The sequence below is a fragment of the Pleuronectes platessa genome, chromosome 5 (genome assembly GCF_947347685.1).
Source record: "Pleuronectes platessa chromosome 5, fPlePla1.1, whole genome shotgun sequence".
Lineage (NCBI taxonomy): Eukaryota > Metazoa > Chordata > Actinopteri > Pleuronectiformes > Pleuronectidae > Pleuronectes > Pleuronectes platessa.
The window spans coordinates 9,724,744-9,752,516 of record NC_070630.1 but is presented as its reverse complement, the minus strand read 5'-3'; the positions used below and the strand labels follow the sequence as shown (position 1 = coordinate 9,752,516).

At 44.6% G+C, this 27,773-nt stretch overlaps 1 protein-coding gene across 1 annotated transcript; it reads left to right on the top strand.

The window, feature by feature from the left end:
* The first annotated feature begins 570 nt into the window (after nt 1-570).
* Nucleotides 571-27,773, top strand: LOC128440630 (rho guanine nucleotide exchange factor 26). The gene is made up of 15 exons (XM_053423402.1): nt 571-750; nt 1,225-2,756; nt 3,371-3,422; nt 3,543-3,685; nt 5,749-5,805; nt 6,072-6,232; nt 9,915-10,067; nt 10,190-10,319; nt 10,894-10,968; nt 11,505-11,594; nt 12,072-12,226; nt 18,067-18,276; nt 26,163-26,233; nt 26,466-26,570; nt 26,889-27,773. Exons 2-15 carry the CDS (start codon nt 1,320-1,322, stop codon nt 27,029-27,031), a joined length of 2,982 nt encoding a protein of 993 aa, XP_053279377.1. The 5' UTR covers nt 571-750; nt 1,225-1,319; the 3' UTR covers nt 27,032-27,773.

Genomic DNA, 27,773 nt, shown 5'->3' with positions numbered 1-27,773 from the left:
AGCTACTTTAAAACATTTAAATATATGACAGACACATGGAATTAATTAATTATATAAATAATAACATTGCACTTTTTTCGCATAGCACCTTTCAAAATACACTTACAATGTGTTTTACCTGATAAAAAAGAAAAGAAAAGAAAAGAAAGAGTTAAAAGCAATTTGGAGATCACACAACACTAGAGCACAGATACAGAAATAAATACAAAATAACAGATGAGAAAATAGTAAAACATTATGAAATAATCATATAGAAGGTAAGTTCAGAGCTAAGATAAATCACTATAAAATGTGTAATAAGAATAAACAAGAAACCTTAAAGAGTTTCTTTGCATGAAATAGTGAAAAACAATCCATAAATCATGTAAACATAATAGAAGTTGTATTTTCAATCAATACTTTAAAATAATTTGCTGATTAAATCTCATGAAGAAGATAGCAACTTTATTTCTAAACTTTTTTCCGCTGCTTTAACCAAACACACAGAAGAGATAAATGAGAGCAGAGGTGTGTCTCCCTTCTGTTCAGATCCCTCCTCCTCTTCCTCCTCCTCCTCCTCCTCCTCTCAGAAACTCTTCAGCGGTGTTTTCAATAACTCGCCACAGAAACTTCAGCCTCTGCTGCTACAACGCTGCCCTCACACACTTCCAACGGAGTTCGGTGCCATGTTGGATTAAGCTCCGTTAACTTGTGTGATCCGGTCGGTTTTCCTGCAGGGACAATGAGCCGCTGCACATCGAGCGATTAGCGGTAAGTTGGAGCGGACACTTGAATCAAACCACTGAGTAACTACTCGGTTTTAGCGCTGAATCACAACTTCTCTCTCTGCTGTTGTCAGTGAATGTTGCTGCTTATGTTGCGCTGTATTCATTTAATGTTGTTTTTTTGCACTGATCCACTTAAAAACTAATGGTTTGGATATTCAGTGACCAAAGAGATATAAAAAAAACCACACAGTTGTTTTCCCATTTGAATATTACAGTGATTGCTCACAGCTACACGTTGTCATCTTGTAATTGGGGCATTTCACAAAACTGAACACACACAAAACGATTAGAAGTTGTCTTCACTGCTTGGATTTCTTTTATTTTCGCGCATGTCTCCACCAGTGTAGCTGCCAGTGTCTTCACTGAACCCCTGTTAATGAGTGAACTCTGGGAATTTGGACACTGCTCTGTGCTCTTTGATACTGATTGGTTTGGCCCTCTTTTGTTTATCCTCAAGGGTGAGAACAGTTCAGTGCAGGGCTGCAGTGTTTGCACTGTGACCTGTGGGCTTGAGCAAAGGCGGCGCAGAGGACACGGGGACGGTACACGACCATGGATTTCGGCAATGATGTGGACCTGTCCAACAATAACATCACCCCTCTGTGGAAACGACGCTCAGACAAGAAACCCCAGGACTCGGGCAAACACAAGGCGCGACCCCTCAGCTACCACATCAGTGGGGTCACGACAACGGACTTCCCCTTGGAGGACAACAGGTATTCCCTGACCTCGGGCCAACCTGCTGAGAGGCTGGCGGCCGCACCTCCGTGTTCAGGCAGTAGCATTGCAGTGTTGAAGCACATTCTTAACAAGCCCTCCAGGAAATCCCGGGTCATTCGAAGCATCAGCATCGGGCACCTCTCCAGCGGACGCTTCTCCCTGTCCAGATTTAGGACTGAGGACAGCAAATCCGCTTCATTGGACAATAGAAAGCGTAATGGAGACTGTGACAAAGGGAAAAGCAGTAATGAAAAGCGTCTCCTGGACTCCCAGATATGCATCTCCAGTCCTTTCACTCTGAATTCACAGAAGGACCAGATAGCATTTGGGTCAAATTCATCCTCACCCGAAAGTGACCCTCTCAACTGTTCCACTCCTGACCTATCCCAACACACTGCCAACAGCAACTACAACCACCATGAACTGTGCTCTCTTTCATCCACGTCCAGCTCCTCTCCCCCCGTCTGCCGCACCCCTACCCCTTCCCACAGCTCCACATCCAGCATCCCCTCCCTCTCTTCCCTCACCTCCTCAGACCCCCCTACCCCACGCTCCCCATCACCGGCAGACAGAGGACATCCGATCCTTAAACAGTCTTCCGCCTCGCCTGCCCCGTCACAGGACAGTAGGCATGCCTCTTCCTCCTCGTCCATCTTATCCACTTCACCCTCCCTCTCTCCGTCTATCTCTCCCTCTCCCTCCATCATCCTCAGCACCCACAGTCAAGCTGCCCTGAAAATGGGCACCCAGCAGCTCATTCCCAAGGGCTTAGCATCTGATAGTCGCCAGAGCAAGGTGCCTCCCTCTGGGCAGCAAGGCCAAGGTTTGGCAGGTCTGCTGGGGTTGGATCATTCCAAGAGAGCCCTGAAATCCCTAAGTATGGTGGAGATTGGACCCTACTTTTCCACCGGCGGGAACCAGGGTGAAGCTGCAGAGGGAGAAAGTGACAGCCCGGGGTCACTCAGGAGGGGCTTGAGGAGTACCTCCTATAGGAAGGCTGTTGTGACTGGAGACGACTCTGGGGTAGAGCCTAAGGTGCCCTGGTTGTCCCATCCTGTTTTCCAAGTGCAAGATGTGGATAATCCAGCGTCACCAAGCAGCCCAGTAAGTCCTGGCACTTTAAGCCTCTCCAGCCCTGGAGCAGCCAAACCTGGGAGCCCTAGGACAACTAAGCTTGCCGGTCCTAGGACACCCAAACTAACCAGCCCCAGGTTGTTAAAGCTCGCTAGTCCTGTGACAGAAAAGCCTACAATTTCTTGGAAAAATAAGGTGGGTAAGGTGTTTTTCCTGAAACACGGTTGTGGGTAGTGGGGAAGTATAAGACCTTAATGTGTACTAACCTCCCAACTGACCCTATATAAGTTTTAGGCTACTGATGCACGCAGACAGCCTCTTAATAGCCGGTGTTTTTGCATTGCTTTTTATTGTATTTTTAAGGTTTTATTCTTGGCTGCATCAGATTACGATTCTTTGACTCCGTCTATCCGAATGGTTTAAATGTGAATGTGCTCAAAGATTGCTTCGACACACTTTCAAAATCGGGGGGGGGGGGATAAAGTCCAAAATTGTAAAACTACGACACAGACTAAGTATTGTACAGGAAACTTAGCAGCAGCAGAGGTTGGGACAAGGCCCTTACAAGGAAACAATTGATGTGGTTGTTGGGAGACATGACGTAATGTGACACCATGCGTGCACATGCACACTCGTACACACAACGGCTCTGTAATTAGACGGGGGTCAGCGAAGGATGTCCCCAGAAAGGGTATGAACAGGTCATGGACAGGTGACATAGGTACACACTCCTGTTCCATTTTATGTGTGTGTGAATCTGGCTTGTTTGCTCAAATCACTAACATTTTATTGCTGCGTTTCCCTTCTAGAATCCAAATAAGAAGAAAGTTTTGACCAATCAGCGGACATTTGACAGCGAGGGTGAGAAATGGCCATCTGTTTTCATCACCCACTGTTTCCTTCAGTTTAACTGTTTCCCTTTCCTTCTCTTAAACAACAGTATCTGATGGGTCTCTCTGTCAAAATAATGCCCTGTTTCAGAGGAGGAGCTGTATCAGAACTACAAAGAGAAGGCCTTGCACAATGATTCAGATGAGGATGCTGAATCCAGAGAGCCCAGCTCTGATAATGGCATCGTGGTGCAGTACAGACCCATACGCACCTCCTGGAGCCAGCTCAGTGTGGTAAGACATTACACACAAATACAAACACAGCTTCCATTCCTCTTTTCCCGCTTCTTCTCTATCTCTACATCCAGTTAACAGAAAACCATAGTCTGTGCTGTGGCTGGGGAGTTATGGAATTCTAGAGCTCCGAAGAATGCTGTAGGATCCAGTTTAGCCACAGTCCATACCCGTCCTCCCACCGTTCTGTGCCTCCCTCTTCCCCTGATTCTGTTTATCAAGGAGTACAGGAGCATTTCTTTGAGGAGTTGGAGGATCAGGGAGGCAGACGGGAGGCAGACCCACAGGAAGTCTCGGAAGCACTGATTGGCCTTATGCCAATGTGTTGGCAAACTCTTCACATTTGTCAGGCTGCAAATATGCTCAAGATGTGGCCTCTGGGGAGACGTGTGGTGGCTCTGCATTACATAATATAGTCAGCGATTGGAATGGAATGATAGTTGAATCAAGAGGAGAGATAATTCAGTGCTCTACTTAGGCATTCCCATCTGTTTGTTTACTTGTTGAAAAGGGAAAGTGTGGGAGCGAAAAGAGGCAATGGCTGAGATGGGGCCATTTAGGACTAGTTCTTAAATTGCCAGGCAGAGAATAGAACACAGACTGACACTCAGTAATGTTAAATTGGAATGAAGATAGATAATGTTCACAAAATGTTCACAAAATGTCCGTCAGCTAGAACTAGATTGAGCACAGTCCGAATTACAGAGATTCTCCTGAAGTAAGCGTTCTTCTCCAGCACAGCTGCTTTACAGCTGTGGGCCAGTTAGTGTGAAATAGTTTTGCCTTTCGTAATTCTAAGGGATTCTTCCTCGGCTTCCAAAATTCTGCAGGAAATGCTGTCATGAAGTCATTGTCGTAGTGTGACGGGAAATAGGCTTAGTGTCAGCGAAGCCAAGAACCAGATATTCCAGTTGTCATCCTGTGTGGTTTGCCTCTCCAGCATGTCTCCTGCTCCTCCTTCCTTTAGCTGACCCTGGAATCCCTCTTGTCATTAAGCATATGATGAAATGTCACATCCCAGAAATGTCATGTATCTGGGAATTAGCTGCAGGAGTTCCAGGAGGTGGAGCCGTCTCGGAGCTGCTACTTAACACAGAACAAGGAAACCTACATTCAAGCTTCAAATGAATAATGAATTCGTCTGAATAATGACACCTAATTGATCGAGTTCCAGCCACACCCAGTTACACTGCAGAGCAGGATAAAGTTCAGTTGGCACAGAAGGGTGCATGGAAAACTTTGAACTATGAAGTGATAGTTGTCTCTGCTGTGTTTGGACATTGGAGTTTTATCGAAAGAGAAAGGAGGAAAGATAAATAATGAAACAGATGTATTTGTGAGAGGAATAGAAAGGAAGAGGCACAGTGGAGGTTTGTTTGTTCTCAGTGTTGGCCGAGGGCATCAGGGCAGATACTAGGTCCTCCAGGACGCGGTATCACCTACTCATGCCTCTAACCCAAAACAGCATGAGAAGGTAATGGAAGTAAGGGAAGGCAGCCTCTCTGGATTTCTGGCTGGATCTGTGATCTGGTCAAATATAATGTAATGTGCCCCAGGTCAGATTATAGGTTATATTTGGTGAACCATTAGACGGAGGCTTGTTTTCTCATTCAGCTGCCCTTTCAGTCTTAAAAACCAAAGGCTGATTAATTCAATAGTTCTCCACATCCTATCCATTCCAATAGATTGGTTGTTATCTCGCAGTCAACATATTAACACGCACAAACACTTCACCTCAAACTGTCGTCTTTCGAACAAATTTCACTTTCAAAATGATCACATGAGCTGCCCCATGTTACCTTTTTTAGTGTTTGGTGGATACAACAAATTCCTGCATTCCTGTGAGTCTTAATTCAATGATTTGTTTTCCATTTATTTCCTACAACCACTTCATTGACTCCCTATTCAGTGTGGTATGCAAAGTGTTCATTCCTTTGTGCGTAGACAAAACAGTGGCAGACACACTTGAAAAGGCCCAAGTTCACCTAAAAAAAAAAAAAAATTGTCCACACATGACTGACTTTGTATTTGACTTTTAAAATCTGTGTATATTTTCTGTCCAGGTAAAGAAAAATGGTTTGTCCGACCGGATGAGTCTGGAGGAACGCAAAATACAAGAGGTATGAGTCATTTTTCACACTTCTTTGTTTTCAAAGTTTGGGCTTCACATGCAGCAACACATTCAAGACTTGCCATGCTGACAGAGTATCGCTGGTCATGGTTGATGTTAATGTTACCAACCCGATACAGGTGTCTCTAGTATTTTCATTTTGGATCCTTCCTCATATATCAGCCTCTCCTGAGTCAGGACCTCGGGGGGGTAACTGAAGCAAAAAGCAACAAAGTCACCTTGTCCTCCCTGTTCCTCTCCCTTCGTCCTCCTTAGGCCATTTTCGAGGTGATCTCGTCGGAGCACTCCTACCTCCACAGTCTGGAGATCCTGATCCGCATGTTCAAGAACTCTGAGGAGCTCAGCGAGGCCATGACCAAGACCGAGCGCCACCACCTCTTCTCCAACATCAGCGACGTCTGTGAGGCTAGCAAGAAGTAAGTGCAGGGTTGGAACTTTTGCAGGCAGAATTACTATCAGATGTACATTGTTATGCATCTCCATGTGTGACTTTTTGTGTGTGTGTGTGTGTGTGTTGAAAGAACTTTTTGGTGTCATGGACGTAGAGTAAATGTTGTTTTTCCGCTGCTGGTTGGTATTTGTAGGCTCTGCTTACCATGTCAGTGTGTCCGTGTCTGTGGTTTTTGGTTTTGGCTGTGATGAGCTGGATCATTTCCTTATTTAAATGCACTTAACAGTTGGTAGACCACATTTATTCCAGGGGAGGTGTTTCTGTAAACACAACTTACTGCTCGTTCATACAATCCTTCCTACATTATGTCAGGGTTGTTTTCAATACTTGAAGAAATGTGGGTCGACAGCAGTGAGCTGTCATCTGTGTAGATCACATGATGACAGGAGCGAGCACCTGGGCGTGAGGCGCAAACCAAGGCTTCTTCCACATGTTTTAGTTTTTAAAAGGCGTCACTGTTTCAACCTCAATTTTAGGCTGCTGTCCACACATCTCTGGTGTTTACGAGGGCTTGAAACAGAGAAGTTTGGTGTGTTTTTCCCTCACCCGAGTTGATGGATAGGACAGAGGATGTTGCACATGGTACAGATGGTCAAGCACTAAGAGGAATTTTTTTATTTGTGGGCCATATGCAAGTACAATTTGATTAATTGATGATTGACCCCGTTTGACTTTGACAACTCTAGGGCTGCATGGGAGGCGGACAAACAGAGATGTTTGCAAACGAATACGCTGAATTTGTTTCCTGATTGGTTGTTATTAGTTGTGACTTGACTGGTGGCAATGAATGCAAAGCGTTGCAAACACTTTAAGGGACAGTTCTACCTCCTTGTCGTTTAAAAAAATGGATGGTAATTACTAATGATACAGATTTTAAACCTTTGTCGGGATGGAGATTGTTTTATTTTTTAAAGCAAAAGGATAAGTATGGGAGAAGACTGTGGCAGTGAGATTGAAGAAACAAACTGAATCTGAAACCAAATCTGATTTGACTGATAAAATCCTTATTCAGGGACAGCCTTTATTTATATTGCACGTAATTTAGAAGAGGCCATGAACCCATGCGCTGACTCAGGATTACTCTGCTCCACCAGGCACCATTATCCCTACTAATGATTGACAGAGGTGTTGATGACCCTGCATGTTCTCAGGTTGTTCTGCGAGGTCCTTTTTATTGTTTATTTGAATGTTTCACTTCACCCGTGTTGTCCTTCTTTATTATGGCAATGGCCTAAATTGCACTATTATATTGGTGAAGGTTATCAGGTCAATATAAACTATGATAACAACATCAGCCCTTGCTCGGAAGTGACTATTGAGGCTCTCACGTGTTCTTTATATCATAGTTTAGTCTGGTTTGAATCTACAAACCTGCTTTCAGGACTGTTCATTACACTTTGGCCTCGGTTGAGAGCAGATTTACTCCAAGGCTCAGAGTTTTGGTACTTTCCCTCCTTTCCAAGTTGACAAGAGGTTGAGCTGACAAAACCCCTCTTTGCAACAGCAGGTTTAAGGTTACTCCACAAAACCTACACAGCAAAAACCAGAATAGCTGAACATGTCATCAACCTGGTCACATTATTGAAACCTGCTACAGAGAAGCAAATTTAAATGCAAATTTAAAAGTGCGACCTCCTACCAGGTGCTGATGGAATTTCTGCTCTTATAAATCCAAGCGTGAAATGTGCTCGCCTTTTTGTTTCTGTTGCCAGGGGTGTAAATTCACCCAGGCCTGAAAAATGTAAGTGTGAAAAGGCTGTTTAAGAGCGTTTACTGGGATTGAGGTTGTCATGGTTCTCTCAGTTTGTGTGTGTGTGTCCCTACATTTGCTATCACTTAGTTCATGTACATTTGATTTACCCCAATTATCAGGAAAACTATTACAAATAGCATCCCTCACATTCTGCAGGTTAATTATATTGATATGGACACTATTACTATTTTTATAAATAATTTTTCCCTTCCCAATATTGATCCATTATCCGTGTATTAAAAAAGAATTACAGGTGAAAAGAGCTTAAATCTAAAGTGGCTCAAAACTTAAGTCTTACATACGTTACACAACTTTCCAGAGGGAAATATGACCACATTGCTGACATTTTAACTCTGGCTAACGTTACACACAACTTCTTCAGCACTCATTTAACAGTACTTGCCAGAGGCAGTACAGCTCAACTGCTGTTTCGGAGTAGCAAAAGAGAAATTGATATATAGCAAAGGAAAATTGCAGTTTTACCTGGTTGAAATGAAAACACTTCAAAGACATGGTACCGAGCTGGTACATAGATTTGCTAGCTGATGCCCAACCTGCCGTTTTCGGTTGTATCTAATGCATTTCCGATCCTGGTATCAGAGCCTCTCTATTATTTGCACCTCATTCCCAATTTGGGGGGCTGTAAATTCCTCAACAGTACCTCCCAGCGTTCAGGCGTGCTTCAGCCCATCTCATACCTATACACGGGCCACATGCTTAAATGTGATACTTTACCCTCCCCAGCTACATTCTGGTGGACCTGTGTAGCTCCAGGGCGGAGGGTGGAGGGACAGCAGACATTCAGAGAGGTTAATGCTCTGTAGCACTGGTTAAACAAGATGTTTTGCTGAGAACAGAAAGTCGGGCTTTGAGTTCAGAGCCTCTCAAAGAAGATGGCAGTCCTTATACTCCACCTGCAGACACCTGTGTGTGATGGAGGGTGGCAGCGCTGTCATGCAGGTGTGTAACTGACACACCTCACCCGTTACCAAAACATTCTTGAGATTTTTAACACAAAGACAAACTGTGACGGAGAACATGTTCCTGAGGGCTCTTATTATTTTTCCTTTATTCATTAGCATATATGTATTTATAGTTCTTAGTCAGCATTCTAATTGGGGATTTTTCCTTTTTTTCACACCCCGATTTAACCCCAATCCCTTGACCTCTTCCCTCGTGACAACATGCTCCCATAAGGGTGAGTGGGTTCAGCCCCAGGCGGGAGCCCAGCCTGAACTTGAGAAGCCTTGACCTGCAAAAGCTGTCAATACACCTCCAGGACACGGACCTTGCATGGGACAGGGCAGTGCATGTTTTCTGTGATTCTGTAGAGGTCGTAGTTCAAAGGGTGCGGCGTCCATCATGGGCACGAGGCTACACGGTCACAAGATGCATTGTTTCCCATAGATGGCAACAGCCCAATGTATGTGGAGCAGGTAGCGACGGTGGACCACAGGGACTTAAGAGGTGCTTATGCAGAAGAGCTCAGACTCGGCCCAACCAGTCAAGGTCAACGTCCTGTGTCCGTGCAGGAGTTTCCTGTTTGTCACCATGGATGGCGCACTTAAACTCCTTCTCTTGAAGCTGGACATGTGGCGTGTCGTTACAACGGCCATCTGGTGGTGCTCAGGAAGAGGAAAAGCCTCTGTGCTATGGCCAATTGGTCGGCTATGTCTATTTTAAGAGGCGGGGACTTCCTCTTTTGTGATCTTCCAGCAGGTTGAGGAGAACGATGTTGTCACCGCTTCCTGACTTTGTATCCACCACTGTATCCTATATGTCCCCTGGTGTGGGATGTGATCTCATGATGGGATGCCGCTGACTGAAGCGGTTGCCATGTACGGTTTGAATCCCTGACATACTAATGCTTTCTCCCCCCCCATCCTGTGCTCAGATTCTTTAAGGAATTGGAGGAAAGACACCAGCAGAACATAGTCATCGACGACATCAGCGACATTGTCTGCAGGCACGCTCAGTCCAACTTTGACCCCTACATCACGTACTGCTCCAATGAGGTCTACCAGCAGAGAACCCTGCAGAGGCTGGTGTGAGTGACCGAGGGAACAGATGTTCTCGCCTTATCTCGCATGGATTCCATCCAGCATGAGCGGGAATTTATTCTTCCTCCCAATCTTTTTTCTTTCTGAACACCCTGTGTGCCTCTTGCAGGTCCAAGAGCCCGGGCTTTAAGGAGGTGCTGACCCGGATCGAGAGCCACCCGGACTGCAGGAACCTCCCCATGATCTCCTTCCTCATCCTGCCCATGCAGAGGATCACCCGCCTGCCCCTGCTCATGGATGTGAGTGGGCTGCGGACGTACAGTAGCACAAGCTTTGGAATCACAAGCCTCTGAATCTTGCGCAACAGTTTGTTTATTCATGCTGTTCCCCCGGCTAATTCTACACAGGGTGTGTGCTGACCTCACAGATGAGAGTGGGACCTCATATCATTCCTAACCACTCTAAACTGATCCAACTTATCCTCCCCCTCCGTCCTTTTTTTTTTAGTTTTTTTCCCCCTTCTTTACTTTCATGCTGTCATTATTCTGTCCCCACTGCGCCCCCCCTCTCTTCCTCTCCCATGCTCAACTTTCATCCTCCTCTCTCTAGTCTTCCATCAGTGTCTCCTGAGAGACTCTGGGTTTCATGCTTGTAAACTCAGAGGCTTTTGGATCCTGAGAAAGTTTGTTTTCAATTCTTCTCTTCCCACAGTGCGTTGAGGCATCGATATTTTTTAGCAGGATTCTGCTACTATAGTGTGCATGCATGCACTTCAATGCTGTGTGGGGGGTTTGTAAATGAATGAGTTAAATGTGTGTGTTTTTATTGCGTTAATTACAATGACTGACTTGAACCCTGACCCTTGTGTTGCAGACAATTTGTCAGAAGACGCCTAAAGACACTGCGCAGTATGAAGAGTGTAAGAAGGCGTTACAAGCAGTCAGCAAGGTCAGTGGGTTTTGTGTTCTCTCAGTTTCACAAATGTCACCTTCACTCTGAGCTGTTAATGGATTGTAATTTAATTGTACTTCTCCATCTTATTGACAACTCGAAGCACTTTACAGTACAAATAGCATTTGTCTCTTCTCACACTCATTCACACAGCGCTTCAATACACAGGGCTCTTTCTATCACGCACTATTCCGGCATAGTTGGCACGGCTGTCAGGGGATTCAGTATCCAGAGTATCTTGCCCAAGGGCACTCCGGTGCCAGGGACTGAACTGCCGAACTTCTGGTCTACATAATATTCCTTTAAAGCCTCATCAAGGTGCTTTAGGGATGTTGAGCCATAGGAGGCTTGCAGTAGCCTTATGAAACTCGGATTAGGCTGGGATGAAGTCACTTTCTCTCTTATACCTTTGCAGAAACCATATTGAAAAGCCTTTTTCCAGCCTCTCTTGTACTTTATCATTTTTAGAACATCTGTCATTTTTATTAACAGATGCTGTGTGTGTCTCTCCGTGTGTGTCTGTGTGTGAGCAGGTGGTAAGAAAGTGTAATGAAGGAGCTCGCACAATGGAAAGAACAGAGATGATGTACACCATCAACTCTCAGCTGGCGTTCAAGATCAAGGTATGTAAATAAAATACATTGGAATTTTGGGACGGTATTTATTTTTGAAAAACACCTCATTCTGAAGAACAACTGACAAGAACAATCAAATTCAAAGTTTTACATTGTAGGATATATGCTGATTTGTGTTCCTGCAGAGTTTTATCCAACTCTGTGTGAAAAGCAAAACTACAGACTTAAAGTATGTAAAACAATTATCCTTATGTAGTCATACACACATGCAGACAGGATGATACAAAGAGGACACGCCACTGTTACACACTTGGCGAGGATCTATACGCACAATGCACACAGCGCTTGGCAGACTCCCGTGTGTCTAAGTAGTGTGGGAAGTAGCTGTTGGCACATTTGGTATTCACAGATGTCTCGCGAACATATTCTCGATCTGCATACTCAGCTGTTGACACGTGGTCACACAAACGTAGTCAGCATTTCCCTGACACCACTGATATTTATTTCCCTCCTCTCCACCTGCAGCCGTTCCCCCTGGTGTCCTCCTCCAGGTGGATGGTGAAGAGAGGGGAGCTGACGGCCTTCGTGGAGGACAACGGCATCTTCCTCAAGCGGACGCAGCGGCAGCAGGTCTACTTCTTCCTCTTCAACGACGTCCTCATCGTCACCAGGAAGAAGAGGTGAGCCCGGGGGGGGGAAGTGTTGGGGAGACTGTGTGTGACTCTGTGGTTTGACTGGGAGCTTTGTTATGCCGGCTTGGCTCATTACTCACCTGTTCTGGCATGTTGAGGTGGGAAAGTGGAATCATGAGCTCCTGGTTTTCACTGTGTGTACCAGCCGACTGCGGCCTGACTAAGACCCTGAGTAGAGGGTGTGTGCGACATTGTTCAAGCGCTTTAACTCGTCCTTGGGAATCGAGCCTGTTTTAAGATTAAAAAAACAATGAGGTCCCGCCCTGAAAAGAAAAGAACCTAACGGCCCAGATACACAAAACGACAACAGTTGCATCACCGCCACAGTGTGAAGTCATTATCAGCAGGGTTGTGTAAGATTGAGAAAAAAAGGTTACGGGGGATTGGCACCTGCAGACGCACCATATAATCAGACTGTTTTCCCATGCTACCCCCCCCCCCCTCCCTCTCTCTAATGGGCGTGTGAATTCAGGGAAACAGGTGCAGTTACCTGAACCTGCTGCGACTTGGCTCCGTGAATCTGAGGTTGTTTTTTCTGTTGAATTTTGTCGAGGTCTCAACACGTCCTGGTGTCGAGGATCATGTCGAGCTGGTCGACCTGCTCTTCATGAATCCTGTAGAGCACTGCCCCCCCCCCACCCCCCCCCGCTCCGTTTCTACTATATTTAACACCAGGAAGAGAACTACTAAGAAATGATGTGGTTTTCATTCTGGCGTGTTTGTGTGCGTGCGCAACTGTGTGTATTTGTGCCACGAAAATCCTTTCCCCCTCTCCCTCTGCGTCTGGAACTGATTCCCTCCCCCCCCCCCCCCCCCCCCCTCTCAGACTCAGGGTTCCTAAGAATCATAAAAAAATGGGGGAAAAAAAGAAAAGAAACAGTCCATATGAAATTTTTCTGGGAATCTGATCCAGGACGGCGGACTCCAGCAGTGTGTGGTGTCGGACCGGTGTTTGGAAGAGGGATTTTGGAAAGGGAGTTCTCCTGTGGGGGGGGGGGGGGTTTGAAGGGGAGAAGCTGTTATAATATTGGTTTGTACTGGGCCCTGCTGCGGCACGCTACTCTACTGCACTCCGTCCGCAGCAATCAAAACAAAAACAGAGCCGGGGGAACACCAGGCCAGCCAGGTCCAGGTCACAAACCCTCCCAGACATAATGGTGTAATGGACCCTTCCCGTGTCATTACGACCTGGAGTGTGTGTGTGTGTGGGGGGGGGGGGGGGGGGGGGAACGGGGGCTTAAAAGCTGCTTACTGCATTTTTGCTAAATGCAGCCGTGTTTAGTCCTTTAATCATTAAGCCCACATTTCTTAGAAAACCACGAGGAAGGAGTGAAAAGGGAAACAGCACTTACACACTGTGAAAACTCAAGTGTGTGTGTGTGTGTGTCAGTAATACAATAGCAATTTACTGATTTTCAGATCTCTGTCAAGTCGGTTTTGGTTCAGATTTGAACTATTTCACGTAAGACAGTGAAGTGAGATCATTTTATAAACTATATCAAGTTTTGGGGTTTGGACTGTCGATCAGCTCAAAACGTCTACGTTTGATTCAGAGAACATATGATGACATTTGATTAAATTATGTTTCATAATCATAGCAAATTCTTGATTTACAGCCGTATTAAAAAAACATTTTGATATTTAACTGGAACTCAGAGCGCATTCCGCTGCCAAAACCCACAGATCCTAGATATCAGTCCCGTAGATACATCTAACTTGTTTAGATAAAGATCCATGAATTCTCTGGGAAAATTCATGGACCCCATTTCGCAATGTTAAACAAAGTCATGTATGAAAAAAACTTGGATCCGCCCTCTGATCATAACCTCCGTCCTTGTTGGAGATAAAATAGAAAAACAGATTAAGTCTGTTCCCATGTTTTGCTCCTTCCCCTTTGCTTATTGTAGGAAGGAGCGGCGATGAAAGACGAGAGAGATTTATTTGACTTCACGTCGAACAGATGTGTGTATTTTATCAAACTCGACCCGAGAAGAAAGTGTTAGCGAGCTCCTCGGCATCAGACGGGGCCGTGTCACGCAGCGGGGTGAAAGTGTTGATCCGCTGCACGGGAACACTTACATAACAACTGAGTCCACACCAGCTGGCTCTTCTCTCATCCATACTTCCCCCCCCCTTTTTCCTGTGTGATGCTCGCCCTCATCTAAACACTCAGTACTGCTAAAGTTGAGGTTTCCAAGTCTGTCTTTGTTTTGTTTCTCTCTCTCTCCGTCCTTTTCCTCTTCCTCCTCTGGTAGCTGTGACCTCGTGCCGTTTCAGTCTCGCCTATCTTTGTGTGTGCGTGCGTGCAAGTGTCTAATCCCAACAGTTTCTGCTCTGTTCTTCTCTCTCCCCCCCCCTACGCTTCCACCATGTGTGGTTACTTGCACGCACTCCTGCTTGACTCGTCCTATCTCCACATCTGGGAGGATGTGTGTTCCTCCTGCTCGAGTGTTTTAAGAACCGGTTCGGCTGAGCTGGCACAGTTTGTGATGACACGCAGTAGAGATCCTGCGTTTTCTCTGAGACACAAGTCATTTACATACCAGCCATGTTCTGTGTAGGCGTCTGTGTAAAGTAACTCGTGTGAAGGCCCAACGTTATTTCGCTTTTTTTTAACGCCTCTACTGATCCATATTTCAGCGTGAGATTTCTCAACTCTTCCCCACCTTCATTCCTGTATTTAGAAAACATCTCACTTTAAACCCACCCACCCACACCCGTCAGAAACCTCACCCCACAAACATGCAGATTCCATCACCCGGCCCATTCCCCAGTGTCATGTCGATGGCATTCCAGGCATTTCACCTCGAGGGCTGTCGGGAGCTGATGCTGCTGACGTCCCTGAAATCCAGCCAGCAAAGGATTCTTATTTTAACACCTAGGAGTGTTAAGGGTTTCTTGTGGGATCAAGAGGATTTGGGATCACATGTCCCCAAAAAAAATCGAATCCAGTGGATAAAAGGGGAGTTATGCAAAGATGAAGAGATATTTATAGAAAATAGTAAACGATGGAAGTTTAACTGTGTTTATTAAAAACAACTGAAAACAACTAAGGGCGAGCTTCCTCCAAAAACGAGCTGAAAACCAAAAGTACACAACGATTGTCTCACACAGGGAGGAACCCAAAATAAAACCAACGCACGGAACAGTCCATCATGTTTTCTTGAGAAAATAAGCATTCAAATTTGGCTTGATTAACAACTAAATAATGATTATTATATATTATATAATTATTACTTTATTATATGATTGCGGAGTTTGTTAAAGGGGTTATATGTGTAGTATAAGTTTTTTTTTTTAAATTACCTTCAGTTCAGGTTCAAATTAAGGGGTTCACCCAAACATGCAAAGCAATTGATTGTAATACGTTAAAGTATATGAATTATATGCAATGTTTAATGGGTTTTTAAGGATTTTTTGCTCTCAAAACACACCAATAAAAATCACACCACTCATATGTTTCCCTTAATAGGAAAGTTAAGGTGCTTTTAAGGTATGAATGCACTGAATTACTATGTAAAGTGCCCTGATTTGGAATCATAATAATAAATTTAATAGATTTTTATAATTATCTCCCAATCTTAATGTTTAATGTTTTTTTTACGAGTCATATCCATCATCTAACTCTCAGCAAATCATCTTATTCTCCTCTCAGTTTCAGTTGAATCCTCGTGTACAGACAGTTTTATATCAAATAGTAGTTTCTCTTGACTTTTCTATCTCTTGTTTCCCTCCCTCTGCTTTTATCTGAGCCATCTCTCCCTGTACTTTCCTCCTCCTCCTCCTCTCAGAAGTCTTCCCGGTTGTGGGCAGCGGGCTTTAACCTGATTGATTGCTGAACAATGGGGGTAGAGTGGTAACAGTTAAACCTTGTTGAGAGTCTCCCAGCCGTGACTGGATCCTCCAACCAGTCATGACCCCGGGGTTCCAGGGTTTTGTGTTTGTGAGAGGGAAACAGTGAGTCGGTGACACATGCACGGATTCACTGTTTGTTTAATCTCCACCGCTATCCTCTGCTTTTAGTGTGTGTGTTTTTGTGATGCCTGTGTACACTACTGGATGCACTGGCCTACAAGTAGCGGGGTTCCTGTCCAGCAGCTCCTCAGCCTGAGTGCAGTTCTAGTTTCAGGTTGATGAAACACATGTGGGCGAGTTAAGCTCCTGTTCTTCAGTGCACTATGAAAACATTTCCCCAGGTTCAGTGCAGCATTAGACGAAGCCTGTCTCACAATCAGCTCCAGATGTTTGGAACTAACTGAGCGTACTGCTGAATACGGGGTCACGCTCAGGTAAAGGTGGAAAATGTTTGCTTGAAAAGACTCCGCAGGGTCTTTAAAAGTCTAACAACTTCTCCAAAGTCAATTATCTGAATTTCAGGCCCTTAAAAAGTTTAAAACAGTTTTAAATATTACATCTTGAATACATTTAGATGAGTCATACTTATGTTAATGTTCATTTACCATTACTTTCTTCACACTTTAAAATCCGGTTTTGCTAAGACCTTGAAATTCAATGATCTACATTTACGCCTTAAAAAGCCTTAAATATTATCTCATTAATATTTCACAATGTGTCCTAAATATGTTTAGGAAGGTCTTGATCATATTGACGGTGTACTCAATTACTTCACTACAACTACAAACATGACCAACACTGGATAAACTTGTTGTTCCTGAAGAAACTGGAGAGCAGCTGATTTGGTGTGAAGACGTACACGGCTGAATATTTTGGTCTTTGACTGACACGGACTGACATGTGACGTCTGATTTATTAATTCAGTAGATTTGATAATCCACACAGTCTCTCTGGGGCTGAAGGGCTGAGAAACTAAATCTCTCTTGAGCTCAATCAGATGGAGGCCGGCGGCTCTAATCAGCAAATATGTTTTTTCATGGGTCAATATCTCCTCCGTTCTTATTATTGTAGCAACATGACATTGTTTTCAATTCACCAGGGTGCAAATATTTCACAGATTTTTATGATATTATTTCATTTGCTTTAAATCAGTTAACAAATTTGTACCAAAAAAAAAAGGTGCCATGACAGACATTAGTTTCTTTTATTCTAAAGTTTATTGGATCCTGGAAAAACAAAGTATGTTTTCATTAAAGCTCAACTTGGTGGCTGGTGTAGCGTGTCCAGGAATGCAGACTGGGGCATGTTACACCAGTTCTGGATTGGTGCTTTCAGAGGACCACCACAAGAACCATCTGGAAACAGAAACGGACAAAGAGGTGGTTCCAGAGAGTCAGAAAGAAAAACAACCTTTTTGTTAAATTATCTAATGTTTGTCTAATGTTTGTTAGAAAAGGTGAAGACCAGGTTGTGTGTGTGTGTGTGTGTAACTTGTTATCTTCACACTGCTTTGACCGGTGGTGTAAAGTTCAAGGAGTAGTGTTTTCAAGTGAGTTCATTTTGCTGTCAAATTCAATTTCCCGTAGCTTTTCTAGAGGGATAATAACCCTGAAGTTGCAGAGACCCACTGGGCACATTCAGCTCAGCGGTCGTCCAACGAAAATCCACAAGAAAAAGAAAACAAAACATGAAGCATGGATTTGTAGAATCGTCACACCCCTTCTGTGCACAGTGCATGTTTCAAAGTTCAAATCTTTTTGTTGGTATTTGCATGACAGGAAACCAAAAACCAAACCTCCTCAGGCACAGATCCACACTTTTCAAAACCTCTGTCCCACTTCAAAATAATCTGATTGAATCTCAGCTAAGGGAAGACCACCCCGTTCCAAACTGTAAAATCCTCCTGAGTACGTTGAATAAAACCTAATTCCACCTTTCCCTCTCTGCCCCCCCCCCCCCCCCCCCCCCGTCAGTGAGGAGAGCTACACCGTGATCGACTACGCGCTGAGGGACCAGATCTGGGTGGGGTCCTGCCAGCCGGAGGATGTCAACCTGTCCCCGGTCAGAAGCCACTCCAGCATGCTCAGCTCCCGGCAGCCCGGCGCCAATCATCTCTTCAGTCTGCGCTTCCGCAGCAACCACTCCGGGGAAAAGGTGCCCATGATCCTGGGCACGGAGCTGCTGTGAGTGCTTTTCTTCTGTCCGACCTTTGCTCCTCTCTGATTGCACTGTTTTAGTTTCACTGGTGCTCGGTTGCAGGTTTACGACGTCCGGTGAATCGTGTTCACGTCCGACATGACTTCAGCTACAATATAAAATACAGAAGGTTTGATACAGTATGTGTCTCTCCACTCGAGACAGCAGAGTGTAGGACCGAGTATTAGAGGCCACTGAAAGTGAATCAAAAAACAGGAAGATTACAAGATCTAAGTCGAAAATCACAAGAATTTTATTTTGAGAATAAGTCTGGATATCAGGAGATAAAGTCCCAATATACTTTCAGTTTTTCTGGAAGTATGACTTATTGCTCATTGAATTATGACTTACTCCATGTAATATTAAGCGTCTTTCTCATTAAATTGAGAATAAGAGTCTTGTAATATAACATCTTTATTCTCATCTTCTCAATGAGACCTATACTGAAGTTTAATCAATCAATCAATCAATCAATCAATCAATCAATCAATCAATCAAATTTTATTTGTATAGCCCATATTCACAAATCACAATTCGTCTCTTGGGGCTTTAACATGGTTTGACATCCTCTGTCCTTAACCCTCAGCAAGGGTTAACTTGACAAGATGCTCAACATTCCACTTTTCAAACTCTTCCCTCTAAAATGACACGTATCCTAAAATAACAACTTCATTCTCAAAATATACAACTTTTTTTATCAGGTAATATTTGAAGAACTTCACTCTTGAAGTCTCTTTTTTTTATTCTTCTTCTTCAATATGGCCTCAATTTTCCTTCCCTTACTGAACACAGCTCTGAACCCTCTCCTGTTCCTGAAGCAGATTCCTTCAGCTTTACCTTTATGTGCTCTAATGTGCTTTTAAACTTGAAGTAAGAAAATCCCTCTGTCCTTAGCTCTTATTTCTTGTTGGACCTTTACAAGTCGCAGGGATATTTAGTTACATCTGTTCACGAAAACAAAGCCAGAGCCTCTTGTTTACGTGACCTAGGAAATGACGTTTATTATCCTGCTTTACAGTCCTACTGTCCTCGGTCGTATTGTAACGCAGACCGGCTGGACCAGATCATTGTTTTGTTGACGAAGCGTCTCACAAAACCAGAACCGTCTATCCGAGGAAAACAAAGGCCTTTATTTAAAATCTGGAAGTGACTGAAATGTGTTGCATGTGCAGTGATTACTCACACATCTGACCTAGAAATGCAACCAGCTGGTTCGAGGTTTCATTGAAGTTCATGCCTGTAGCTGTTTGGGTAAAACTCAAACTTACCCCCGACAAACACAAACACACACACACACACACACACACACACACACACACACACACACACACACACACACACACACACACACACAACCCCTTCCCAGCTCCAGCTCCCTTTGTACAGCAAACAGCTACGTTGTTTAGATAGATTATATAACCAACACAGACAAAGGGGATCTGTCATATTGGGCTTCTGGTTAAATTAAGAATCGCAGCCCACACACACACACACACACTTGCAGTCACTGTAATTATTTGCTATGGTTCAATGCTTTGTATTGGAGGGTTTTCATATGCACGGCGCCTGTTCCTCCTCATTCCTGTGCAGTTAGAGAATCTTCCTCTCTATTCTGATCTCAGCGGCTCCACTGTACAAAAACCCTCTAAACTCAGCTAATGGCTTTTATTAGTGTTTTTCTTAAATCACCCAAATGTTCCATAAGTGCACAGTGTTTTGTTTTATAACTACGGTTGAGTTTTTGGATTGTTACTTCAAAGATTGTAGGCGAATGTGAATTGTTTTAATGTAATGGAAGGAATTCAGTAAATGATTTACATTCCCAATCGAGCGGAGAGGCGTGGCTCAGGTTGTAATGGTTATTGTTATGCAACAGCTCAGCACACGCTTCAGGCGCCAGAGTGACACCTGCCACAGTGAAGCCGTTTTCAGACAAGCACTCTAGAAACTATTTCCTAGACATTTCCCGGAGTTCATGTCTTCTGTCTTCATATCCTTTCACATATGAAGAATGCAGCAGGAGATTGTTCCGGTCAGACGTGTTTCTGTCGCGTGTTCGGAACGCCATCAACACGCTAATACACAAACATGAACATTCACTCGTTCGCTGTGTATGTTCCTGCTGTGTTCTCACATGGGCTTTCGGATATATTGTTTTCGGGAGCAAAGTTCCAGATGTTTGCGTTCTGGAACTCAACCCCTCTGGAGAATGTCCGGTCACTATCTGAAAGCACCTTTAATTAATCAAATCTACAAATATTTAGGCAGCAGTCATTTTGATAATGGATCATTCTCTTCTAATCGATTGAAATACATTCACTCTGCAACTCTCTCTGTCCCACTAAGCTCCTCAAAATCATAAGTAATTTTCCGGTGTGGACATCTCTTAACTTCAGCGCTTTACAAACCTCCCAAAGCGTCTGCAGTAATAACGTTAAGCGTGACGTGACGTGACTTTGCTTCCATCGCTGCCCACTGAGCCTTTGGACACGACCCATGTAAACCTGCGGGGGTGTCCTTGTGGAACTGCCCCCTCTGTAGAGTGTGTGTTCTTGTGGAAAGCCCCTAGGCTCCCTCTTTTCATGGCTAGGGTTTGAGATTTAATGTTGAGAGTGAGTGTGTGTGTGTGTGTGGGGGGGGCACTCCTCTCACTGTAATACCGAATGGGCTGAGGAGAGGGGGGGGGGGACCCTGGCAACCGTCCATTGTTACAGTGGTTGCTAGGCATTGTTTAAGCTGTTGCATAGCAGCGGGCCATTGTGAAACGGGCTGTTTCCCACGACCGTCCCTCCTCCCGCCTTTTTACTTTACATTACCCCCCCCCCCCCCTCCCCTCCCACCCCCCGACCCCGCCTCACAGGCCCGTGTTTGATCTTTTCGACAGCGGCCGGTGTCTGCACTTTGTTTCTGATGAGCGGAGAATAACTTCCTCTTCCTGCGGACATTCATTCCAGTGTAGTGTTCTAAACCAACATGACACACGTAAGTGGTGTTATATTAGCCGGCCTATTTTAGTCTTCTGTCAGAGTTCAGTGAAGTGGACAGGACGGAGGATCAGGGCTCTCTTGGAAATTGTAGTAAGGACTTGGAATCGGGGCAACAAAAGAAAACTGAGTTCTGAGACCCCGGGGGACATCTTCAGCCTTTTTTGATGGAGCACCATTTTTTGTAGGGTTGCAATTAATTAATTGATTTAAAACTTAATTGTCAACAAAATGTTTGAAAACCTTCAACGTTTTGATCACAGTTCTCCAGAGGAGTTGGATTGCATGTGGCTAATAAAGACATATTCAATAAAAGAAAACAAAGTAAAGCCACAAATCCTGACATTATACAAGCTGGATTAATTACGTTCTTAAAAAGGAAAAGGCTTAAATTCAACTGGTTGAAACCTGCAGAGAATCCGGTTTTACTCGAGCAGCCATTTCATCGGGGTGAAGAGGTCACGTAGGTTCAGTACACTGTACACCGCCTTTGTTTTGACAGAATGTGTTAGTCACACGAAAGTAAAACTAAAATATAATGAAAGCAGTTGAGTTACAAAGAAACTCTTCAGAAGGAGGTAACTGATCGGATGGTTTAGGTGTGGTCGGCTGATGTGGGTTTTGGGATCACATGGATGGATGGATGGATGGATGGATAGATAGATAGATAGATTGATGGACTGATGAATAGATAGATAGATACTTTCATGATCCGGTGGGGAAATTTAGGCAGTACTGGAAAGCTAAGACTATGCAGACCCAGTGTGTGTGATTTCTCCGTGGCAGGTATATGCAGATGTGGTTCTCAGGAATCAAACGTTCTCTGTCCTCAGGAGGAAGTGTCTGTGCTGCAGATATTTTTGGTTTACTTCCCCGCAGCTCCAGTCGGGTTGCACTGTAAAATTCCACACATTCTGACCCAAGGCGGGTCTGTTTTTGTTTTTGGTGGAAATGAAACTGTAGAATTGAACCTTTCTGTGTTGGTCAGTGCGGGTGTTTCTGCTTCCAGCTCCATCTGCTCTCTACCTGTGAACCCTTTCAGCCGCTAACTTACCTGTGTCCACTCAAGCCTACTTGTCAGTCTGTGAGGTCTTGGAATCAAGCACACTACAGACCGACCTCTGACCCCAGCAGTAACGTAATACATCAGGAATTCAGACAGGCAGCTGGATTAGAGACGGCACAAGGACGCCTGTGTGGCTCCCCACCATCGTTTGTCAACCCCCTTCTCTTCTGTCTGTGTCCTCGTCCCTGTCTGTGCATCCTTTTGTTCCATGTGTGCGTGTCAGTGAGCCGTCCCCATGACCCTCATGCTCTGTCCTCTGCAGAGTCAGTAAATGGTGCGTCTCTATTAGTGGAAGAGAGCGACTACAGAAGTCTGCAGCAACAGTTCTGTTAGTTTGATGGAGGAGGAGGAGGAGGAGGAGGAGGAGGAGGAGGAGGAGGAGGAGGAGGAGGAGGAGGAGGAGGAGGAGGAGGAGGAGGAGGAGGAGGAGGAGGAGGAGGAGGAGGAGGAGGAGGAGGACTCTGCTGCATGCTTCATCATTTAAAAAATAGTTTTGTCTGCTTTTGGTTTCATGCTTGTTTAGATGACAACAAGAAATTTGCTGATGGGATTAGAGTTGTTCAGTACGACTGAATATTAGGACCATTCATAAAAAGTCGTAATTTAACGAGAACAAAGTTAGGAAAATACCCATTTTGACTATCACACAGAAATATCCAACGATATACAGCGATGTGTACGACAGAAGTGCTAATAAATATTAAAAAGTACATCTTTCATCACTGTTGATATAAGGAGGGGCAATCTTGGATTTCGAAGTCGGGGGGGAGGTTTTTCCGACTTTTTGAGTTGAAATTCCGACTTGAGGGGGCGTTCTAGCTGCAACTTAAAAAATGTCGAGCTCTGAGGTTCAATGGAACGCTGCATTATACCCATAACAAATACAAAGTCAAGCATTTGCAACTACATGAATCTATGTCATGATCAGATAACACGTCTTTAAAATATAATGTTAAAGACGTGTTATCTATTTCAGCCAGATAAATATATTTGATTATCCCGTCTTCTTCGCTGTACTGCCACTGGAAAGTTGTATTTTTCAAGCAGTGAAGAAGTGAGTTCTACTAGTGTAGCGTTTGCCAAAGCTAACTTAAAAAGTGAGTTGTTTGACAAGATTTGGCAAAGTCAATGTGTGTGTGTATGCAAGACTTCAGTTCCCAGCTATTTAAAGGAGGTAATTGTTGTGTATTCCTAGATTTATTTATTGGTGTTTATTTTCAGTTAAACTAAAGATAATAAAATAAGTTCTATGGCTTTCATTCAACCTGAGCCAGGCTATAAACAATAATAGCAATCACCACGTCTGTACAGCATCACTATCAAACAGCTGTTAAAATATGTCATAGAAGTAATTATGTTTGAATACACTGGTGTTTGACTGGTACTCTATGTAAGCCAATACGCATAGTCCAGGCATTGGTATCGGTGAGGGGAAAAATGGTATCAGGACATCTATTATGGGAATTGTTACATCGGCCGGGACGCAGATGTTTTGTTTTTTTCGGAGGAGTAGGAATTGTTTCCAAATGCTGACAATGTAGTTCAGGGGAAACGAGGGAGGAATTTTGTTGAGAGTAAACAACTAGCAGAGAGTTTGCAGAGAGCGTTAGGAGGAGAGGGGAGTGATAACACGGAGATGAGAGGAGAACCAGTGGCCTGCTGGTGATTTGAAGCTGGCAGAGGAAGGAATGTTAGAAAGAGGCTGTCATCAATCTGTCAATATGCTGCTTGTGTGAAAGAAGTTTTCCAGCAGCGAGGCCCCTCTCTCTTTCACCCGCTGAAACAAGCTCCTCTGGCATTGGTGTCACGACTCCTGTTGTTGCCATGTCGATAAATGCTCAAAGTCATAGGGATCTTTACTCCAATGAATATGCCGATTCTTCAATGGCCTGCAGTCATGCAAGGAGGAAGAGCCCCAGCACCTGTTTGTGCAAATGCAGGGTTCACATGCCTCCATGTAAACGCACAGGCTGCTCTACTTTACCTGAAACCTCTTTGGGCACATGCCTCGCATTCCTCGGATATCCATTAAATGCCTCTGAAACACATGGCGCTCTTTTCACGCCTGTGCACATACATGTTGAGTAGGTGTCCACTCGCAGTTTGATTAAAGTATTTCAGCTGTTGGAGTGTGACAAGGAGACCTGCCACCCTGGTGCCGGCATGTGTGTCCATCTGTCAGGAGCAGGCGACCGACAGCTGCCTTTCCTACAGAGCGGCTCGGCTGCTTGGACGCTTGTCTTACATGTGTCGTATGGATTCACCTAAATATTATATTCAGCTTTGATTGATTAGCATTCTGAGGCTGATCAGTGACTTTCTGTTTGACAAAAATAGACATTGTGCATATTTACCTCCTCCACTCCACTTCTAAATGGATCTGTGGCATGTTTTGCGATGCATGGACTGTTATTAGCTACGTTCAATATTTGCTTCCCCTATTTGTGAATATAAAGATGCACTGTCCTTTGAGAACAATTGAAAACAAATGGAGATTAGAATTCCGTGGTCAAAGGTCCAGCTGGCCTCGCAAAACCCTTTTAGCATAGTGAACCTATTATCTTAAGAACATCTCAACAGAACTCATTCAAATTTGGCACAAATGTTTTAGACTCGGGTTAACTGTTTAGATATTGATGGTTTGATGTCAGGGTTTTGGTTTCTTGAACAAGATATTTCAAGTTTGCCTTTCTGGAAAATCAAAGTATAAATGTAAATGTCAGCATTCTAACTCGTTAAACGAAGATGGTGAATATTGCTAACGTTGTGTGAACCTCAAAGCCTGAGCAGCTTCAGACTATTCTATTGTGTGTTTGTCGTAAAAAAAAATCTGCTTCTTTATTGTTATATTGTCATCACTTGATCGGTAGGGGATTATTTATACTTGGACTTTGTGTTAAGTTACCATCAGGACCAGCTTCCGTAGGCTGTAAACCTAATTATAAAGTTCCAAAGGTTTATTCCGGTCATTATATTACACTGTGTGTACACATGATGGACTCTAAGTTCATAATTTGATTCACTGAAGAGGTTTATGGTGATTTTATCGTTGTTGAGGGATGACGTGACCCCGGTAATTTACTGCTTATGTGTCCTGGAAAGGATCAGAACAACATGTGGACAATGGAAACTCCATCATCAGCTCTGACTCATGGGACTTGCCTGTTCGAGGTCCAATTTAGGCCTTTGTGAAGTGGTTCCACACAGATACCACTCAGTCTGCGATGTACCCATCCCTGCACAACGCGGCCCGATGCCGATGAGTCACAGAGGGCCTCAATAAAACCCCCTGTGGTTCATTTCCTGAGTTCCCCCCCCCCCCCCCCTTTTCATCTCTCCCTCTAACGCTCCTCACTAAAGCCCCTCCTCTGCTCTCCGTTCTGCAGTTAGATGAGAACAGGTGAAATGAGAGATTCGTGGAATCCGACCTGTGGGACTCCACAAAGTGCTTTTTTCTTTTTTTCTTTTTCCAATGAAACGCAACAGAGAGCGAAAGCAAAGACGGCTCCCGAGAATCAGCCTTTGTGCTTGTTCTCCTGGTTTTTCCCTGAGTGGAAACACACCTCTGTTCTCTGAGACAGGGGAGGACGAAACCCGCTTGAAAAATGAAATTCAATTAGCTGCCAAAGCCTGTTTGCTTGTGTATGAATATGCTCTGAACAAAAACCTGTGTAATACACAACAAGCAACTTCCTCAAACACAATGGTTCATCAACAACTCCTGCAGCACTGTCACGTTTCAGGCGCTGTGCAGTTTAACTCATGAAAGTGTAGAACTGGGATAAGTTTCATAAAGTGTTAGTGTTGTTTTATGTTCTTACAGAAATGAGCGCGCTCGATGGATCAGCGGTCTGGGCCACAACGTCAACAACAGAAAGAGTGAAGATAGAATCAGTGAGTTACACAAACACACTTTAACATGCTGCATCCACTGGGCCTCTTAACTTCTCCTAAGGCTATTGCACCACCTTGTGGCTGCTAAATGAAATGCTCCCCACCTCCTGCTTTATTTCATGTGAAGGTGCTTGTTAATTCAGACTCAAATATAATCAAATAAGAGCAGAGGACTAAATGAAAAGACTCTCTTCTCGGTGCTGATTGATGTTTGTGTACCTGCGCCCTCCAGACGCCATGCAGATGGAGGTGATCCGGACGTACACAGCCAAGCAGCCGGATGAGCTGTCGCTGCAGGTGGCCGACGTGGTGCTGCTCTCACAGACTGTGGAAGACGGTGGGTGCCCCCCCCCCTCGCTCGTCCTGTAGCTGTCACTCCTGAATATTTACCAAATGCTCCCTGTTTCAGTTGCATCTTTTCTTCATGCATTTCTATACACTCTCCTTTTCACTAGTCATGTTTTCCACATGTTTGTTGTGGTTTTAAATCTACACAAACACGCAGGGGCCATAGGTCATCTCCCTCTTAGTGACCATAGCAGCTGATTTTCATGTTCTAGTGCAGATTGTGCATAAAAAAACAGACAGTGATAATCACAGGGACTCAAAGAAAATGCCTAAGTCATCATGTCCATTTCTTCCCCCCCCCCCCCAGGCTGGTGCGAAGGTGAGCGACTGCGTGACGGCGAGCGGGGGTGGTTCCTCGCCGAGTGCGCCGAGCCCATCACGTGTCAGGTGACCATCGAGCGCAACATGCAGAGAATGGACCGCCTGCAGGGGCTGGAGACCAACGTGTGAGCCAGCCAGCTGCCTGGACCACAGAGGGGTCCAGGCAGCTGTTGGTGACCCTTTGACACAACAGTGAGCTGCCTTATGAAGTGGTGAACCCGGACGAATGAGTTCAGCAAGAACACGAGTGACCCCGCCCGCTGGGACCAATGCGTGCGAGCTGTGGGGCTGCTGGGACTAAGATGAAGCCACAATTCAGCGGCTCAACGCAAAGACTGGAGTTCAGAGCAGACGCAGAGGAAGGACTGATTTTCCTTCACTGGTGCTCTGTCCTCGTGTGGGTGGGCTGCTGGGTTTGATGGTGGGATCTGTCACATTCTCTAATTACCTGGTTGTTTTGGGAAACGTCACGCCCACGGCCAAAGTCCCTGAAGTTCTAAACCTTGTTGTTTTTTTTCCGAACATATTTTTTAAGTGATGTGTGAAGTCATAATTTAGACAACAGCACCAGTGCTATCGGACACAAGGTGGGAGAAATAGAACGAAGATGACAGCAGCCTGATGTCTGGGAATGAGGCTCAGGACATGTAATCAGGAGCTCTGCCAGTAACAATGTAACTGGTTTGTGAAAGTGATATTGATGCAGGAGGGTGAGATTTGGCAGCTTCTTTACAGCGTGTGGATTCAGTTTCAGAAGTTTGCAAACTCTGCTGACCCCGTTTTGGTTTGAAAACCTCTGGGGCTGTGTTGGGTCAGAACGGAGAAGTTTGAAACAACGACCAAGTCACCTCACTGATGGGTTCGCATTAGT